Below are 21,022 nucleotides of genomic sequence, written 5' to 3'. Positions count from 1 at the left end.
CAATTAACTCATCTGGAAAATGGGGATTAAGACTGTGAGCCCCACGTGAGACAAGGACTGTGTCCAATCTGATCAACTGATCAACTGAGTTTAGCCAATTTCTCTGTCAGTTAAAAGCCAGTGGATTAAAAAGCAAAATGCCCTTCCAGGGCAAATGCTTCTCCAACAAGTTCTTCCAGGATCTGACATGATACTCCCAGGCATTAGGCCAGCTGTGGGAAGGAATTGTTATTGGTGATTTTATCTCATCTACCCTCACCTAGATTGTGAGCCCCCGTTGGAGGTAGGGACTCTCTCTGGTCTGTTATGGTTGTATCTGCCCCAGTGCTTAGCACATAGTTATGGAATGTATCGAGCGCTAACTACCCAAACGACCACCCGGAGAGTGCTGGATTCTTTTACCACTCTTCTGGTGGAATTAGAGTTACTGTCACTGGGGCTGGGGCAAGGACTCTTTCTCCAGGCTATAGAGGTGTGGGCGAAAAAGACCTTTCTGGAAAATGTTCTATGGAAGCCTGACCTAGCAGTCTTTGGCAGAAGAGACTTAAAATTAGCTCCCCGAGGGGAGAAATTATTTTTCCCTCCTCTATTGTACACTCCCAAGCATTTAGTACAGACTTCTAAACCAAGTAAGTGCTCAATAAATACTATTTATGCATTGATTGACTGATTAGTACTTAAGTCCCTCATATGTATCTTTAAACTCTATCGCTTCTCCCTACCTGTAATTTATTTTAGTGTTTGTCTTCCCTGCTAGATTGCAAGATCCTTGAGGGCAGGACTATGTCTACTCTCTTGTACTCTCCCAAGAGCTTATTAGTACAGTGCTCTGCCCAGAGTAAGCCCTCAATCAATCAGTGGTATGTATTGAGCATTTACTGTCTGCAGAGTGCTGTACTGAGCGCTTGGGAGAGTACAATATAACAGAGTAGGTAGATATGTTCCCTGCCCACTGTGAGTTTACAATCTAGAGGGATTGATGGATTGATTGATAGGGAGAACACTTGATTGCTATATGAGGAAAGCAGGCATCTGCTCTCTTGGAGCTCACCATGTCTTGACTGAAAGCAGTTCAGCAAAACAGCATGGCCCAGTGGATAGAGCCCAGGCCTGGGAGTCAGAAGGACCTGTGTTCTAATCCTGGATCTACCACTTGCCTGCTAGGTGATTTTGGGTACATCATTTAACTTCTCTGTGCCTCAGTTACCTCCTCTGCAAAATGGAGATTAAGACTGTTAGCCCCATGTGAGACAGGGACCGTATCCAACCTGATTTGCTTGTATCCATCCCAGGGCTTAGTACAGTACCTGGCATGTAGTAAGTGCTTAACAAATACCATTATTATTATTATTATTATTCTTAAGGCAAAGAGAGAAAGGCAAAAACAGCACTAGGCATTACAAACAATAAGCAAGACAACCCAACAGAGGATAGCCTGTGTGAGGATAAATTGTAGCCATACTGGCCTCCAATCACCCGTTGGTGAATTTCGTGGTCAGTGGCATCTTAGAGAAGCAGCATGGTGTAGTGGATAGAGCACAGGCCTGGGAGTCAAAAGGTTGTGGGTTCTAATCCTGACTTCTCTGTACCTCAGTGACCTCATCTGTAAAATGCGGATTGAGATTGTGAGCGCCTTGTGGAATGGGGACTGTGTCCAATCCGATTTGCTTGCACCCACTCCAGCACTTAATACAGTGTCTGGTACATAGTAAATGCTTAACAAATACCATTATTGTTATTATTATTATTATTATCATCTTCTTTAAGCACCAAGAACAAATATAAATATATATATGTATATTTATGTACATATATAAAAAATGATAGAAGATGGGACTGGGAGTCAGAAGGACCTGGGTTCTAGTCTCAGCTCTGCCACTTGTATGCTGTGCGACCTTGGGCAAGTCACTTCACTTTTCTGGGCCTCAGTTTCCTCATCTGTAAAATGGGGATTAAGACTGTGAGCCCCATGTGGGGCAGGGACTGTGTTCACCTCGATTCTTTCCTATGTACTCAAGCACTTAGTAATAATAATAATGTTGGCATTTGTTAAGAGCTTACTATGTGCAGAGCACCGTTCTAAGCGCTGGGGGAGATACAGGGTCATCGGGTTGTCCCATGTGAGGCTCACAGTGAATCCCCATTTTACAGATGAGGTAACTGAGGCACAGAGAAGTTAAGTGACTTGCCCATGGTCACACAGCTGACAAGTGGCAGAGCCGGGAGTCGAACCCATGACCTATGACTCCGAAGCCCAGGCTCTTTCCACTGAGCCACGCTGCTACAGTGCCTGGCACATGGTAAGTGCTTAACAAATACCACAAAAAAAAAAAAAAGCTGACCAAGGAAATGTGTTTTGGCCACAAGGTCAATATCTCTGCAGACAACTCAGCCCCGGGCCAGGCCACAAGTATCAGTCAGTCAATCGTAGAGCACTATAGTAGTGCGTGGAAGAGTGCAATAGTAGACATGCCCTGCCTTCAAGCAGCTCACCATCTAGTATGGGAGTCAGACACTGAAATAGTTTACGGAGAGGTTTGGAGGAATGGACCACAATTTGGGAGCAAACGGTCTCAGGCAACCCAGCAAGGGAGCAAGCGAGAGGGCAGTCGGACCACAACAGAAGCTCTTCCAGCCATAGATGTTGATGCTGGAGGCCAGTAGCGTAATGTCATCTGGTTCAGGGAGTGACCAGGTCTGGGTGAAGCAGCGTGGCTAGACAGAAAGAGCTCAGGCCTGGGAGTCAGAAGCATTGTGGCTCAGTGGAAAGAGAACCGGCCTGGGAGTCAGAGGTCATGGGTTCTAATCCCGGCTCTGCCGCTTGTCAGCTGTGTGACTTTGGGCGAGTCACTTAACTTCTCTGTGCCTCAGTTACCTCATCTGTAAAATGAGGATTAAGACTGTGAATCCCACATGGGACAACCTGCTCACCTTGTACCCCCCCCCAGTGCTTAGAACAGTGCTTTGCACATAGTAAGCTCCTAACAAATGCCATTATTATTATTATTATCATCCCGACTCCTCCGTTTGTCTGCTGTGTGACCTTGGACAAGTCACTTGACTTTTCGGGGCTTCAGTTCCCTCATCTGCAAAATGGGGATTCAATTCCTGTTCTCACTCTGCATAACAATAATAATAATTGGTATTTATTAAGCACTTACTCTGTGCCAGACACTGTACCAAGCGCTGAGGTGGGTACAAGCAAATCAGGTTGGACACCATCCCTGTCCCACGTGGGGTTCACAGTCTCAATCCCCATTTTCCACATGAGGAAACTGAGGTCCAGAGAAGTGAAATGACTTGCCCAAGGTCACACAGCAGACAAGTGGCAGAGGCGGGATTAGAACCCATGATCTTCTGACTCCCAAGCCCATGCTCTATCCACTACACCATGCTGCTTCTTCAATGACTATGAACCCCTTGTGGGACCTGATGATCTTGTATATACCCCAGTAAACCCCAGCATTTAGTAGAGTGCTTGGAACATAATAAGTGCTTAAGAAAAACCACAATTAATTCATTAGGTGGAGCAGAGTATTTTGGCAAATGATTTTATGCAAGGGAAACTCACATCTGGGGCCTGAATTTGAAGGGAACCCCCTTCCCCCAAAATGCTTGGCACCAAACTAATGTTAGGATATTTGCCTGGTGTATTCTAAGACCCCAGCAGTTTTGCCTCTTTCTCCTGCTTTAGGGAACCCTAACCCCAGAACCTCAGCTACCTGGCAGATGACATTTCAGGGTTTTCAGCCCACCCCCTTAATATACGGCTGTCCTGGGATGCTTGGAGAACACAAAGGCCCAATCAAACTGTTAATGCTAACTTGGGGGAAAAACAGGATTATGCTGTTTTGTAACAACCTTACTGTATAGACAGTCTGCTTATGATTGGGAAGGTAAATTGCCCCCAGGGGGGCAGAGGGGGAGAAACAAGCCAAAAATATAAGCTTCTCTGTGGTTGAGGTGGATGTTGAAGACCAGACTTATCGGTATTATTACGTTGTGGTATTTGAGCGCTTACCCTGTACTGCATTCAGTGCTGGGGTAGGGGCAAGATAATCAGACTAAACACATCCCTCCTTCCCCCACCAACCTGGGCTCACAGTCAAAGAGTTCGGGAGAGCAGGTGTCTTAGCCCCATTTTACAGTTGAGGAAACTGAGACCCTGAGAGGCCTAGTGACGTGCCTTTTTCATTCAGTCGATCAGTGGCAGAACTGGGACTAGAACCCAGGTATCCTGATTCCCAGCCCTTTCCACTAGGCTTCTTGTGTTCCCACCAAAGCGAAGAAACAATCTAAATTGCAATCCTCAAAACCATAGTGGATAAGAAGAACCAATAAGAGTAGATAAGAACAGAGCAGTCTCTCTGACTAATCAAGAGTCCCACCTGAAGATTCAAATAAAAATGTCATGAGACAACTTGTCCTACTGGAAAGAGAATAGGTTTGGGAGTCAGAAGGTCTGGGTTCAAATCCCGGCTCGGCCACTGGCCTGCTTTGTGACCTAGGGAAAGTCACTTAGCTTCTCTGATTCTCTTTCCCTCTTCAAAACCTTACTTAAAAATCACCTCCTCCAAGAGGCGTTCCCAGACTGAGCTCCTCTTCCCCCTCTACTCCCTCTGCCATCCCCCCTTTACCTCTCCGCAGCTAAAGCCTCATTTTCCCCTTTTCCCTCTGCTCCTCCACCTCTCCCTTCCCATCCCCACAGCACTGTACTCGTCCGCTCAACTGTATATATTTTCGTTACCCTATTTATTTTGTTAATGAATTGTACATCGCCTTGATTCTATTTAGTTGCCATTGTTTTTACAAGATGTTCTTCCTCTTGACGCTGTTTAGTGCCATTGTTCTCGTCTGTCCGTCTCCCCCGATTAGACTGTAAGCCCGTCAAACGGCAGGGACTGTCTCTATCTGTTGCCGACTTGTTCATCCCAAGCGCTTAGTACAGTGCTCTGCACATAGTAAGCGCTCAATAAATACTATTGAATGAATGAATGAATTCTCTGAGCCTAGTTTTCCTCATCTGTAAACTGTGGATAAGATAGATTGAGGGCCCCTTAGAAGACAGGGACTGAGACCAATTTGATAAGCTTGTGTCTACCCTGGTGCTTAGCACATAGAAAGCAATTGAACAATCAGGGATATTTATTGAGCCCTTACTGTGAGCAGAGCACTGTACTAAGCCCTTGGGAAAGTACAATGCAATAGAGAGGTAACTGTGATCCCAGCCCACAAGGAATTTACAATCTGCAGTCTAAATTTACTCCTAGTAATTGCCCTAATTTATTACCATTATTATTGTTATCATTATTGTGCTTTTCTTAGCATTTCTGGGTAATTACAATAAAAATCACTAATCAAAAATCCCCTTTCACTGGGTTCAAAATGAAGGTGCTTCATTTGGCCATTCAAAAACCAATGTGTGGGGTTTTGTTTTGATTTTTATGCTGTTTGTTAAGCACTTACTGTGTGCCAGCCTCTGCAGTGAGCCTTGGTGTCAATACAAGGTAGTCAGGTTGGACACAGTCCCTGTCCCATGTGGGATCACAGTCTTAATCCCCATTTTACAGATGAGGTAGAAGTGACTTCCCCAAAAACTGGTGGTGTAGTCCCAGGCAATTATGACCAGGAAAGGCAGGAAATGAGGACTCTGCTCCCTCACACTGTTTTCCTCACAGGTAAGACAATGTAGGGAAAACACGAGGCCTCATTCTGCCTTGGGCAGACATGGCCCAAGGGTTAACAGTCCTTGACAAGGAGAATATGCTTTGATTTTTCTAGGATAAAAGACAAATGGGTTTTTCTTCATCGAATTGTGAATGTAGATGTATTGCAACAAAAGCAATATTAAGTACTCATTAAAATTCCACAAATAATACATCACTATTCAGTATTCTCTCCAGCAAGTGGCTCTAGAGGGGTTTAACCTGATCATGATGCATTCACTGTAACCTGTCTTCACTAGGACCTGGGGGATTTCCAAACCTGTACAGTTGCACTCGTATATCATTGAAAAGATTCTTTTCTTTTCTTGCCCGTGAATATGAAACTCACGTATTTCCACTGCATTTCAATATAAGATGAGCTGCTATAGAATATGCCACAGAAAAAGTTAATCCCTAATCCTTGTAAGTAACCACAGTGAATTTCTAATCCAGTCCATCATTCATTCATTCAATCACATTTATTTCATTTATTGGGCATTTACTGTGTGCAGAGCACTATGCTAAGCACTTGGGAGAGACAATACAATAATAAACAGATGCATTCCCATTAGAGTATTTGTATTTCTACTTATTTTTGACTAGGATGACCGATATTGTTTTAATGGTATTTGATAAGCCCTTACTATGTGCCAGGCACTGTAATAATAATAATAACTGTGGTATTTGTTAAGTGCTTATTGTGTGCCACGCACTCACTATGTGCTGGGGTGGATACGAGCAAATCAGTTTGGATGCAGTCCCTGTTCCACATGGGGCTCACAGCCTCAATCCCCATTTTACAGATGAGGAAACTGAGGCACATAGAAGTGAAGTGACTTGTGCCAAGGTCAAACAGCAGGCAAGTGGCAAAACTGGGATTAGAACACACAACCTTCTGACTCCCAGGCCCACGCTCTATCCACTATGCCATGCTGCTTCCCATGTATAGATACAAGCTAATCAGGTTGGAAGCAGTTCATGTTGGTATTTGTTAAGCGCTTACTATGTGCCGAGCACTGTTCTAAGCGCTGGGGTAGACATAGGGGAATCAGGTTGTCCCACGTGGGGCTCACAGTCTTAATCCCCATTTTACAGATGAGGGAACTGAGGCGCAGAGAAGTGAAGTGACTTGCCCACAGTCACACAGCCGACAAGTGGCAGAGCTGGGATTCGAACTCATGAGCCCTGACTCCAAAGCCCGTGCTCTTTCCACTGAGCCACGCTGCTTCATGTCCCACATGGGGCTTAATCCCCATTTTACAGATGAGGTAACTGAGTCCCAAAGAAGTGAAGTGATTTCCCCAAGGTCACACAACCCACAAGTAGAGGAGCTGGGATTAAAATCCAAGATGTCCTGACTCCCAGGCCCATGCTCTATTCGCTAGGCCATACTGCTTCAATATTTGGATATTGAAGTCCAGATTCCTGTTATCAGTTGCAGACACTTAAATCTCCTTTTTAAAAAGCAAGACCTGTCATTCCCTATTCTGACACTAATGAATTCATTCAGTCATCTTCCCAATCACATTAGACATCCATCAATTAATCAATTGTATCTACTGAGTTCCTACTGTGTGCCGAGCACTCTACTAAGCACATGGGAGAGCCCGGCAGAGTTGAGAGGCTGCCTTCAAGACGCTTATAATCCAGCAGGAACATCAGGAGTCTCCAGATTGACTGCCATTATATCATTTTTGCATTAAAGCACAACCATCTATATGAATTGAAGTTGTGTTTTTTACTTTTATTCTTCCAGATGCAATTATTGGTACTCTTTTGGAAACCCCCAGGCCTCCAGCTCCCTGTTATAGGAATAAAAATGAAACCAAAAGCATATAGATTATTTGGAAGTATTTTATGTGAGAATCGACCTCTCCTGAAAAGAAAAATAAAAGGCAGTTTTAATGACTAAGGAAAGAATTTTATAAATGTAATTCTCCTGTTAGAACTCAAGTTCAATTATGTCTAAAAATTCTGAAGTTTCTGTTTTCACTTAAAAGCACATTAAAACATTTACTGAAGACAGTGGGTTAGTCTAAATATAGAAAGTATAATATTTATTCAAAATGTTTGAAATGTTATCTTAAACAAAACACAAGCCCCCAAACCTCCTGAATGACACTGTAGCAATATTCTGCCAAACAAACCCTAAAAGGGGGAAAAGATCATTGAAGGTAGAATTGGAGGATTCCTGATTTGAAAGATTTCAATTTCTGACTTATGATACATCTGCATTTGGGGAATTGAAGGAGTGCTGAGATAGGACAGTACTCTGCACACAAGTGCTCAATAAATGCTGTTGATTGATTGATTGGAAGAGATGCTTTGCCTTTCAGCATCCAGTTTATCCACAGCTTGTGAAGAGTCACCTGCATGGGTAGTATGGAAGAGAAGCGGTGTAGCCTAGTGGACAGAGCCCAGGCCTGGAAGTCAGACCTGGGTTCTAATCCCTGCTCTGCCAATTGTCTGCTCTGTGTGACCTTGGGCTAGTCACTTCACTTCTCTGTGCCTCAATTTCCTCAACTTTCAAATGGGGAGTCAATGCCCTTTCTTCCTCCTACTTAGACTGTGAAGTTCATGCGGGATCGGAACTGTGTCCAACTTAATTACCTTGTATCTACCCCAGTACTTAGAACAGTGCTTGGCACATAGTAAGCGCTTAGCAAGTACCATAATTATTATTATTAAGTTAGCTCACAAGTTTCTCGTGAATACAGTGGGGGAATCCTGGGTTCCTCCCCACTAAGTCAAACCGAGGAAGGGATGAAGGCATGTGGGCCAAGTATCTGGCTCAGCCCAGGAATGAATGAATAGGTCCGGGGCAATAAAGGGCAAGGAGGGAAATGGAGTTTATGGCCACTTCCTGTCTCTTTTCAGCTCCTACCATTGCCTGACGCCCTGCCCCCCCCAACCCCCCATCCCCTATTCTTCCTTCTCCTTTAGACTGTAAGCCCCCAGTTGGCAGGGAACATTTCTACCAACTCTGTTGTCCTTTCCCAAGCTCTTAGTACAGTTCTCTAGACTAAGCTCTCTGTGGGCAGGGGACATAATAATAGTAATAAGAGGAAGAATTATGGTATTTGTTAAGCCCTTCTATGTGCCAGGCACTGTACTAAGTGCCAGGGTGGATACAAGCAAATTGGGTTGGACACAGTCCCTGTCCAGCATAGGGTTCACAGTCTTAATCCCCTTTATGGATGAGGTAACTGATGCCCAGAGAAGCGAAGTGACTTACCCAAGGCCACACAGCAGACAGTGGTAAAGCTGGGATTCAAACCCATGACCTTCTGACTCCCAGACCCATGCTCTATCCGCTATGCCATGCTGCTCCTCTATATCTACTGAATCTGTTATACTCTACTTTCCCGGATGCTTAGTCCAGTGCTCTGCACACAGTAAGCACTGAATGAATACGATTGATTGACTGTGTTACACACAGTAAGCACTCAATCAGTACCAATGATTGATTGTGTGAATGATCCTACCAAGAGGTCTGGAGTCCAGCCCAGTAGGAAAATCCTTCTGACTAGGGCCACTTCAGGGTTTTGAAGCTGTTGATGCCCTCAGAGCCTCTGGACTAATGTACTTAGTCCTAGGCATGTCCCACTGAATCACACTGCTGAGGTTAACCCTCAGAGATATCCTATCCCATGCTGGACTTTGAATTTTCTTTTTGCTTGGCACCTGATGGACCTGGGGTAGGTTCTGAAGTGGTGCAGCGTGGCTTAGTCAAAAGAGCCCAGGCTTGGGAGTCAGAGGTCGCGGATTCTAACCCCAGCTCCACCTCTTGTCAGCTGTGTGACCTTGGACAAGTCACTTCACTTCTCTGTGCCTCAAATACCTGTAAAACGGGGATTAAGACTGTGAGCCCCACGTGGGACAACCTGATTACCTTGTATCTACCCCAGCACTTAGAACAATGCTTGGCACATAGTAAGTGCTTAATAAATACCATTATTATTATTATTATTATTATCATTATTATCAAAGCCCCCTGTCCCCATTAGACCCAGGCCACCTTCCACCCTCTGACGTCACGAAGGTGAGCTTTCTCTAGAGGAAAGCGAGAGGAAGCAGCGTAGCCCACTGGATAGAGCATGGGCCTGGTATCAGAAGGAGCTGGGTTTTAATCCCATCTCCACCACTTTTCTTCTGTGCGACCTTGGGCAAGTCACTTAATTTCTCTGGTTCTCAGTTTCCTCATAAATCAATCATTCAGTCATATTCCTCGAGCACTTGCTCTGTGCAGGGCACTGTACTAAGCGCTCGGGAGAGTACAATTCAGAATTAGCAGACATGTTCCCTGCCCATAATGAGCTTACAGTCTAGAGGGGGGAATCTCATCTATAAAATGAGGATAAAGACTTTGAGCCTATGTAGAACAGAGACTGTGTCCACTCTGATTAACTCATATCTACCCCAGTGCTTAATACATAGCAAGCTCTTAACAAATATCATTAAAAAAGAAAAAAACCCATCAGGGTTCATTTGAGAAAGGACTTTAGCTTTTCCCAAAGACTCCAGCTTAACCATTTTTCTCAGCCCATTTCCATTTGTCTTCCGCTGTCCAGATCTTGGTGCAAGGCAAGAATCCAGGAATCGCCTGGAGGTACACATTTCCCAAGGTGGCGAATGGGACAAAAACAGCCACCAAGAGGCACACCTATTTCTGGGTAACAGTGCCATCGGATTGCTCGGTCTCCTGTGGTGGAGGTAGGTTCCTCTCCTCTTTCTGCCCTCTCCAAGAGAATATTTCTTTCCTTTTTCAGCAGAAAATGTAAACCGGTTTCGATCTGTCTCTTTTTCCACATTCCAGCTTCCTCGTTAGTGAACTGATCAGCCGATTGCCTTTATTGAGTGCTTACTGTGTGCAGATCAGTGAACTACATGATCAGGAGAGTGCACTATAACAGAGTTGGTAGACATCTTCCCTCCCCACAATGAGTTTACACTCTAGATGGGGAGACAGGCATTAGAATAAATTACAGATGTGGCCATAAGCGCTGTGAGGCTGAGGATGGGGTGAATAAAGTATACCAATTCAGGTGCAAGGGTGGCGCAGAAGGGAGAGGGAATAGGAGAAATGAAGGCTTAGTCGGGGAAGATCTGTTGGAGGAGATGTGATTTTAATAAGGCTTTGAAGGTGGGGAGAGTGATCATCTGTCAGATATGAAAGGGGAAGGAGTTCCAGGACAGAGGTAGGACATGGGCAAGGGGTGTGCAGCGAGACAGATGAGATCAAGGTACAGTATTGGTGTTAGAGAATCAAAGAGAGCAAGTTGGAAATCAGTGAGGCAAGATAGGAGGGGGCAAGGTGACTGAGTGCCTTAAAGTTAATGGCAAGGTACCACAGCCCAAGCCTAGTGAGGACATGTATAAAGAAACGTTCCGAGGGGCAAGTATGAGACGTTGGTACCAGGGTGGAGCATTGCATTATTCTGGGAGCACCACAGGAGAATACAGAAAAGAAGGTGGTGACACTGAGCAATTGCCATCCTCTCCAACCCTTCATTTAGAGAATCTACTTTAAACCTAACATTTAGAAAATCATTTTCCTTTGAACCAGTCAAACTGTCATATTCAACACCAAAAGGAAGGACAGGATCTCATACTGTAAACGAGGTCTTTGGATGTAGCCAGACCATGGCATCGAACAGGGCTCTTTCCATCACCCCTTTGCTGGGCGGGATCTGGAAGGGAAACCAACGGGTGACAGCAGGTTACCCAAGCCGCTGCTCTATGGAGTGCTGAACTGGGGAAACCTTCAGCAGGTTGGACAGGAGAAACGCTTTCATACAGATACAGTGAAGCAGAACCTCAAACAAAGGGGCAAAGCAGGGGACAGACAATCGGCAATTGACAGCAGAAGACAGGTAAGCTTCAAAGGCAGTAGTCAGAAACAGGCAATTGTCCTAGAGCAGAGGCTCCAGGAAGATTGCAGCACCAAGAGGGAGAAAAGAAAACAACAGGAGGCACTGTGGCCAACAAACACAACAGTGGAGCCAAGGGCAATCTTTCTGGACCCACAGAGATGAAGCAGAATCTGGTGCCGTTCCTGTATAGCTAGAAGTCCGTATATGTATGTAGAGTTCCACGCTGGAGCAGGGAGGCACTCTGAAGAAGCAGCGTGGCTTAGTGGATAGAGCACGGGCTTGGAAGTTCATTCATTCAATAGTATTTATTGAGCGCTTACTATGTGCAGAGCGCTGTACTAAGCGCTTGGAATGAACAAGTCGGCAACAGATAGAGACAGTCCCCGCCGTTTGACGGGCTTACGGTCTAATCGGGGGAGACAGACAGACGAGAACGATGGCAATAAATAGAGTCGAGGGGAAGAACATCTCGTAAAAACAATGGCAACTAAATAGAATCGAGGCGATGTACATTTCATTAACAAAATAAATAGGGTAATGAAAATATATACAGTTGAGCAGACGAGTACAGTGCTGAGGGGATGGGAAGGGAGAGGGGGAGGAGCAGAGGGAAATGGGGGGAAAAGAGGGTTAAGCTGTGGAGAGGTGAACTGGGGGTGGTAGAGGGAGTAGAGGGAGAAGAGGAGCTCAGTCTGGGAAGGCCTCTTGGAGGAGGTGAGTTTTAAGTAGGGTTTTGAAGAGGGGAAGAGAATCAGTTTGGCAGAGGTGAGGAGGGAGGGCGTTCCAGGACCGCGGGAGGACGTGGCCCAGGGGTCGACGGCGGGATAGGCGAGACCGAGGGACGGTGAGGAGGTGGGCGGCAGAGGAGCAGAGGGTGCGGGGTGGGCGGTAGAAAGAGAAGGGAGGAGAGGTAGGAAGGGGCAAGGTGATGTAGAGCCTTGAAGCCTAGAGTGAGGAGTTTTTGTTTGGAGCGGAGGTTGATAGGCAACCACTGGAATTGTTTAAGAAGGGGAGTGACATGCCCAGATCGTTTCTGCAGGAAGATGAGCCGGGCAGCGGAGTGAAGAATAGACTGGAGCGGGACGAGAGAGGAGGAAGGGAGGTCAGAGAGAAGGCTGACACAGTAGTCTAGCCAGGATATAACGAGAGCCCGTAGCAGTAAGATAGCCGTTTGGGTGGAGAGGAAAGGGCAGATCTTGGCGATATTGTAAAGGTGAAACCGGCAGGTCTCGGTAACGGATAGGATGTGTGGGGTGAACGAGAGAGACAAGTCAAGGATGACACCGAGATTGCGGGCCCAAGAGACGGGAAGGATGGTCGTGCCATCCACGGTGACAGGGAAGTCTGGGAGAGGACCGGGTTTGGGAGGGAAGATGAGGAGCTCAGTCTTGCTCATGTTGAGTTTTAGGTGGCGGGCCGACATCCAGGTGGAGACATCCTGGAGGCAGGAGGAGATGCGAGCCTGAAGGGAGGGGGAGAGGACGGGCGGAGATGTAGATCTGCGTGTCATCTGCATAGAGATGGTAGTCAAAGCCGTGAGAGCGAATGAGTTCACCAAGGGAGTGAGTGTAAATGGAGAACAGAAGAGGGCCAAGAACTGACCCTTGAGGAACTCCAACAGTTAAAGGATGGGAGGGGGAGGAGGCGCCAGCGAAGGAGACCGATAATGACCGGCCAGAGAGGTAAGAGGAGAACCAGGAGAGGATGGAGTCCGTGAAGCCAAGGTGAGATAAGGTATGGAGGAGGAGGGGATAGTTGACAGTGTCAAAGGCAGCAGAGAGGTCAAGGAGGATTAGAATGGAGTAGGAGCCATTGGATTTGGCAAGAAGGAGGTCATGGGTTTGGAGGTCAGGGGTTCTAAACCTGGCTACGCTTGTCAGCTGTGTGACTTTGGGCAAGTTACTTAACTTCTCTGTGCCTCAGTTACCTCATCTGTAAAATGGAGATTAAGACTGTGAGCCCGTCGTGGGACAACCTGATTACTTTATACCTACCCCAGCACTTAGAACAGTGCTTGGCACATAGTACGCATTTAACAAATACCATCATCATCATCACCCTCTAGATTTTTCAGCAAACAGGTGCCTGAAGGCAGAGGGGGTTTAAAAGGCTGAAGTTGCATTTCTGCCCACGGTGGCTGTTCCCTTAGAGATTGTCAGCCATTTCCAGATGGGGAATGTTGTTGCTTCCAAGTCCGAGGCTGTGTCCATCCATCTTATGGGCCAAAATAAACCCAGAGCCAGCCAGATTCGAACCATGGCAGCCCATGGTTTGCTCACCTCTGTCCTAGTGGCAATCCTGGCCCCGCCAAGTGGCAGAAGTGGCAGAATAACATTTGCTTTACTAAGGGAGGATGAGGGGAACCTGTTTGCTTTAGGTAACTGTCGGGTTTCTTTCATGGCAAGAGTGGGTGGAGGGTGGGGGGAACGAGAAGAAAGACATTCCGTTAGATCGAAAAATCAGTGCCTTTGGACAGAAAACAATTTACTCTTCCATAAAATTTTTCATTTCCTCCTTGCTGTTAGTACAGCATTTTAACTCTGAATTAGAACTCTCAGTTTCTCCTGCTTTGGGGATCCTTCATTACCAGGAAAATGGCCACAGAAGAACCCCAGTAATGTAGAGCTCATAGCAAAGTTGATTCTGTGCCAAACTCCAAACGAACCTATATACAGGATTCTGTAATATGGTTTTTGACCCTGGAAATAAAAAAAAAATTTTAAAAATTCCAAATAAATGACTCCAAGTCATTAAATGAGCTTCCTGGAATTGATGTACCTGGTCCAGTAGGACCCGGAGGAACATTTACCTTGTGTACAAGGAGCAGACTATTTGATTTTAAAGACTTTTCCATTGGAAAATTCCTTGGGTTTCCCCTGAATCTGCCCAGAGCTAGACTGACATGCAGCACCATACTAACCTTCGGAGGAATTGGCTAATGAGTTAACATTGTCAGGGCCCTGAAGAAACTGCCAGACTCGCTATGGCCGTTTCAACTGAAGCTGTTTGCTCTGGGCTGTCCCAGCCAATGAGTAGGACATGGTGTGTGTGTGTGAGAGAGAGAGAGAGAAAGTGGGAGAGAAAATGAAAATGAATGAGTGAATGGCGGCTTTGATCTGTAGAGGATGAAGAAAGAAAGTGTCAACATGAGGACTTCCAGGATGGAGTGTTTGATTTTCTTTGAAAGCTTCAAGGACCGGAGACTGGGCAACTGAGAGGCAGCAAAGAAGTCATGACAATCACCTCTTGGGGGAGAGGCAATTTGGAAGGACACAGGTCTGGGAGTCAGAGGACCTGGGGCCTAATCCCACCTCCACCACTGGCCTGCTGAGTCATTTGAAGCAAATCATCTCATTTTTCTGGGCCTCGGTTTCTTCATGGATAAAGGGGAAGCTAAAATACTCACCCTCCCTACCTCTTAGGGACAAGGTTCGGAATCGATACCCACATCTACCCCAGAGTTTAGTAAATAACAGTGAACCCTGGCTTCACTGACTCTGTCCTCTCCTGGCTCTCCTCTTATCTCTCTGGCCATTCATTCTCAGTCTCCTTCACAGGCTCCTCCTCCCCGTCCCATCCCTTAACTGTAGGGGTTCCTTAAGGGTCAATTCTTGTTCCCCTTCTATTCTCCATCTAAACTCACTCTCTTGGTGATCTCATTAGCTCCCATGGCTTCAACTATCATTTCTATGCAGATGACACCCAAATCTACATCTCCTCCCCTGTTCTCTCTCCCTCCCTCCAGGCTCACATCTCCTCCTGCCTTCAGGACATCTCTACTTGGGTGTCTTCCTGCCACCTAAAACTCAACATGTCCAAGATAGAGCTCCCCATCTTCCCTCCCAAACCTTGTCCTCTCCCTGACTTTCCCATCACTGTGGACAACACAACCATCCTTCCCATCTCACGAGTCAGCAACCTTGGTGTCATCCTTGACTCCCCTCTCTCATTCACCCCACATATCCAATCCGTCACCAAAGCCTGCCGGTCTCACCTTCACAACATCATCAAGATCTGCCCTTTCCTCTCCATCCAAACTGCTACCACGTTAGTACGATCACTCATCCTATATGGACTGGATTACTGCATCAGCCTCCTTTCTGACCTCCCAACCTCCTGTCTGTCCCCACTTCAATCCATACTTCACTCTGCTGCTCAGATCATCTTCCTACAGAAACGCTCTGGGTATGTCACTCCCCTCCTCAAAAATCTCCAGTGGTTGCCTATCAACCTCCATATCAAGCAAAAACTCCTCACTAATGGCTTCAAAGCTCTCCATCACCTTGCCCCCTCTTACCTCACCTCCCTTTTCTGCTTCTACATCCCCAGCTGCACACTCCGCTCCTCTGGTGCTAACCTTCTGTGCCTCGTTCTCACCAGTCCCACTGTCAACCCTGGCCCACATCCTACCTCTGGCCTGGAACGCCCTCCCTCCTCAAATCTGCCAATCACACCTCCTCCCTTCAAATCCCTACTAAAGGCTCACCTCCTCCAAGAGGCCTTCCCAGACTAAGCCCCCCTTTTCCTCAACTCCTCCTCCCCTCCACGTCACACCAACTCACTCCCTTTGCTCTACTCTTCGTCCCCCCCACAATATTTGTGTATATATGTACATATCTATAATTCTATTTATTTATATTAATGCCTGTTTACTTGTTTTGACACATATATATATATATATATATATATAATTCTTTTTATTTATATTGTTGCCTATTCACTTGTTTTGATGTCTGTCTCCCCGCCTCTAGACTGTAAGCCCGTTGTGGGCAGGGATTGTCTCTATTGCTGAATTGTACTTTCCAAGTGCTTAGTTCAGTGCTCTGCATGCAGTAATCGCTCAATAAATACGATGAAATGAATGAAATGTCATAACTCTGAGTGGAGGAGCTGAGCACTCCATGTGGGCATGATGCCTGTCTCAGGCTTTCCGCCATACCACAGGAGAAATTCCCTTCCCCCGTTGCCGTAGTCTTGCACTCCCTTCTCAGAACCTTTCAGACTACAGGCAGGCAGTGGCTGCCAGCACAGTTCCCTGAAATGAGAATCTTGAGAAGATTTTCTGCTCATTAGGAATCCCTTCAAGGGTAGGGAGCTTAGAGCCTAGGAGGACAAAGCTCTCTTCTGAAGCTTCCCCTTAGCTGAACAATCCCACTAAAAGGCAAAGTCAGTGGGTAAGTGTTCCAAGCGCAGACGGAAGAAGGCTCCAATCCAATTTTCTAAAGTGATATTTAAGCACTTAACTATGTGCCAAACACTGTTCTAAGTGCTGGGATAGGTACAAATTAATGAGGTTGGATACATTCCCTCTACCGGATAGGGCTCACAGCCTAAGGAGGAGGGAGAACAGTTAACCCCATTTTACAGTTGTGGAAATTGAGGCACAGAGGAGTTAAGTGCCTTGCCCAAGGTCACACAGCAAGCAGTTGGCAGAGCCAGGAGTAGAACCCAGGTCCTTCTGAGTCCCAGGTCCATGCTCTCTCCACTAGGCCACACTGCTTCCCTTCCCACTTTGTCAGGGAAGGAACTGCTTATGATCAGACTGCTAAATACATCTCCAGTGTGACAAGCCTCTCCCTGAGCTGAAGCCTAAGCAGTCCACAAGTGACATTTTTTGAACGTAATACACTGTTCAAACAGCAGCAAGACACCATCAGTGGTACCTTCTTCAAATACAAAGGACAACTACAACAAGACATATATTTCCTGCCTTACAATCTAATGGGAGAGGAGACAGGCCAACAAAGATTATTTAAGAGCGTGAAAGCATGTTTATCAGCAGGCCAAAGAAAAATCTGTTTCATTAGACTGCTAGCAAGAGGAGGATTTATTGCTAGTCTTCTAGGTGAAAAGTCAACAGGGAAGGAGTTTGTACATAGGCTTTGTTCTTAGCTGATCCGGTGCTGGTGTGGGTTTCCTGGTTCACTTCTCATCTGACTGATTGACAGCTGTCGCCTGAGGATACTTGGAGTTCTCTCCAATATCACCTACCTGGAGATTAAATCAATCAGTGGTATTTATTGAGCACTTACTGTGTGCAGAGAACTGTACTGAGCACTTGGGAAAGTACAATAAAACAGAGTTGGTAGACGTAATAATAACTCTGGTATTTGTTAAGCCCTTACTATGTGCCAGGCCCTGAACTAGGTGCTGGGGTGGGTCCAGACAAATCAGGTTGGACACAGTCCCTGTCCCACATGGGACTCACAGTCTCAATCCCCATTTTACATTTGAGGTACCTGAGGCACAGAGAAGTAAAGCAACTTGCCCAAGACCACATGGAAGACAAGTGGCAGAGTCAGGATTAGAACCCATGACCTTCTGACTCCCAGCCCATACTCTCCTTGCCCACAAGGATCTTACAGTCCACAGGGAAGCTTAAGAAGCAGCGTGACCTAGTGGAAAGAGCATGGGCCTGGACGCCAAAGGATCTGGATTTTAGCCCCGGCTCCACCACTTACCTGCTGTGTGACTGTGGGCAGGTCACTTCACTTCTCTGGGCCTCAGTTCCCTCATCTGCAAAATGGGGATTCAATATCTGCTCTCCCTCCTTCTTAGAATGTGAGGCCCATATGGGACTTGATTATCTCGTATCTACCCCAGTGCTTAGTATAGTGTTTGGCACATAGTAAACGCTTAACAAACACCACAGTTATTATTAGCTTTCCTGAGGTTCCCAAGCTGGAAGCAAAAATAGGGAGATTAGACCAGGGGGTTCTTAGAAACATCTGAAATTTTCTGTGTTAAACAGGTAGCGACTCTGAGGTGCACTTAATGCTGTGACCCCTAGAAGTGTTCATCTTGTCTGCAGTTCAGGCTAAACTTAGGTCTTCCTGGGAGGGGGCAGCAAAGGGAAATAAGTCCTTTCAATCAATCAATTGGTTGGTTGCATTTATTGAGCCCTTACTGTGTGCAGGGCATTGTACTAAGTGCTTGGGAAAGTACAATATAACAGAGCAGGTAGACAAGTTCCCTGCTCACAGTGAGTTTACTCCAAACTCATCTTAATCTTCTCCCGTTACAAAACAAAAATTGTTTTTGATGTGAAAATGCTGAGGGGAAAATGGATCAAATGAGTGGAAGGTGAAGAGAGTACTTCCATTGAAAAACCAACACTGGCTCTTACAGCAAGAAGCAATGATGAAATCAACTCTGAGACAGGAAGTTTGAACAGCCCTACCGTTGCCTCTTCCTAGATGTGTAGTCATCTCTGGTCATGTATCCCTCAGATTGTAATTGAATTATAAGATGAATTAGGCGAAAGCCGAACCCTAAAACTCTGTCTTCAATCTGCCACACTTCTCGTTGAAATCATGGGCATTCCATTCACCGATCATTACCCACACAAAATGGCCCAAGGGGATTATAGGAGTGCAAGTTCTTTGGAGTTTTTCGCAGTTTTCAGATTTAGGGGCTCACTTTCCTCCTGAAAAGTAATCTCCTCGACAGTGTATTTGCTTTGTTTTGTAACCCGTCGTTCTTTCCCATAATGGAATGTTTTGTCTAGGACTGCAGACAAATACGTGGTAACTTGAAACTGTGCAAATATGAAAATAGTCTCTGAAAAAGTTATGTCTCAGTTTATTTTCCCTTTTGCCAGTGGGAGGTATTTTTTCATTAAATTAAGGTTCTGCATTTCAAATAAAAAACTTAGATCCAGAGCGTATTATATAACAACCAGATGAATTTACTTGCCTACTGCAGTTTGGCAACTGACAGTGTTTGTTTTCTACCTTTTGGTGTTGTTTCAGGTCATAGTACAGTAAAGGCCATCTGTGTACGAGACCACCGTACTCAAGTGAATTCTTCCTTCTGTGGCACCCGGACTAAGCCTACGATGGAAACCAAACTGTGCAATACCCATTCCTGTCCTGCATAGTAAGTGTCCTTCATTACTGTACACTTTTGCTCTGATTTCTCTGCTTTTGCATGGCCCTGTGGAAAAATTGAGGGCTGGCAGTTGGCAGATCTGGGCGTGAGCCCCAGCACTGCCACTGACCTTCTGTGTGTGACCTTGGACAAGGGGACAATTTGCTTGAGCGTTTACAATACAGAGAGGTCAAATTATTTCATAGAAAACATTCCAACATTTGTAAATTAATGGGCGGTATTTATTGAGCATGCTCTGGGTGCTGAGCACTGTACTCAGCTCTTGGGAAAGTTCGAACAGTGACCAAGACGCATTCTAAGGCCTCAAGCGGCTCACAATCTTATGGGGGAGACATATAAAATGTGTAGTATGTTTATTATCTGCTGGGGATTTTCTTCAAACATGAAATATAAAGAAAGGGATTGGATTCAAATTAGGAAAATGTACTGTGTTTTGGCACCATATGATTGGTGGAGTTGGGGATTCACTCCACATCACATTAGCCTGGATCTTCCCAGGAAACACAGACATTTTGTGTATCCCAGTGTACAAAAAGTCAAGCATTTGTATGATCGTGAATTTGGTTTGATTTTATTGGTTCACTAACTGCTTTGAGTTCTCAACTGAAGATGATTTTTTGTGTGTTGCCCAGATGGTTCTAATTGTTTGGCCCTGACCCAAGAGCCTTCTCACAAAGCAATGGGTTGTCCGTTGAAGGTTCCTCCAGGTCATATGGTGACATTACTCATGACCAAACCTGATGCTGAGACCCTAGGCCCCGTCTGCTCTGGCAGAGTTACTTGTTGCAGAAACCAGAACCATTGTTTCCAGCGGCTCAGTTGGGTGGGGAGGAGTGGCTTAAGAGTGAAACTACCACCCTGGAAAACTTTCCTCCTTAACACCCCTTCCGACCAAAGGTCCTGCACTAAGAAACTTGTCCTGAGACTCATTCCCCCTAGAGGCAGGCTTGATTCATTCATTCAGTAGTATTTAGTGAGCACTTATTGTGTGCAGAGCACTGTCCTAAGCCCTTGGGAGAGTACAATGTAGCAATAAATAGACACAGTCCTTGCCCACAATGAGCTTACGGTCTAAAGGGAGAGAAAGACATGAATATAAATAAATAAATTACAGATATTGCACAGCATTTCAACTATAAGCTCTGTACTTAAAACCTAGCTCTATGTTTGTATGTGTGTGTGTGTGTGTGTGAGAGAGAGAGAGAGCGAGAGAGAGAGAGAGAGAGAGAGAGAGAAAGGGAGAGAAAGAGAGAGAGAGAGCTGTATCATTGGCATTAATAACCAATCTATGGTCTCGAATCAAGACATCAACCTGGATTTCTACCCGGTTTCCAATTTGGTTACTCTGAGATCAAAAATAATGTGTCTGAATCCCAAATTTAGGAAACACAGCCCTTGTGCTTTCGAGTCCCTAAGTGTTCTCAATCAAAGTTCTGGATTTTTCCAGTATATAGCATTAAGATACAATTCAATTTTTTAAAAAACACACTCACAAGAGGGAAATGTGATGCTTTCTGACCCAAGTCTGTTTCACAGTGAATCATAGCATCATAG

At 45.6% G+C, this 21,022-nt stretch overlaps 1 protein-coding gene across 3 annotated transcripts in view; it reads left to right on the top strand.

Moving 5' to 3' along the window:
- The window catches only part of ADAMTS18 (ADAM metallopeptidase with thrombospondin type 1 motif 18), a 117,312-nt gene that overhangs the window by 76,442 nt on the left and 19,848 nt on the right, over window positions 1-21,022 (top strand). For all 3 annotated transcript variants that reach the window (XM_039910376.1, XM_039910377.1, XM_029049790.2), the window contains exons 14-15: window positions 10,277-10,418; window positions 19,330-19,456. In XM_039910376.1, coding sequence (XP_039766310.1) covers window positions 10,277-10,418; window positions 19,330-19,456 — 269 coding nt within the window. The remainder of the gene's footprint in view (window positions 1-10,276; window positions 10,419-19,329; window positions 19,457-21,022) is intronic.

The sequence above is a fragment of the Ornithorhynchus anatinus genome, chromosome X1 (genome assembly GCF_004115215.2).
Source record: "Ornithorhynchus anatinus isolate Pmale09 chromosome X1, mOrnAna1.pri.v4, whole genome shotgun sequence".
Taxonomy (NCBI): domain Eukaryota; kingdom Metazoa; phylum Chordata; class Mammalia; order Monotremata; family Ornithorhynchidae; genus Ornithorhynchus; species Ornithorhynchus anatinus.
Note: the sequence above shows the minus strand (reverse complement) of the source record. Positions and strands in the feature narration are given on the sequence as shown.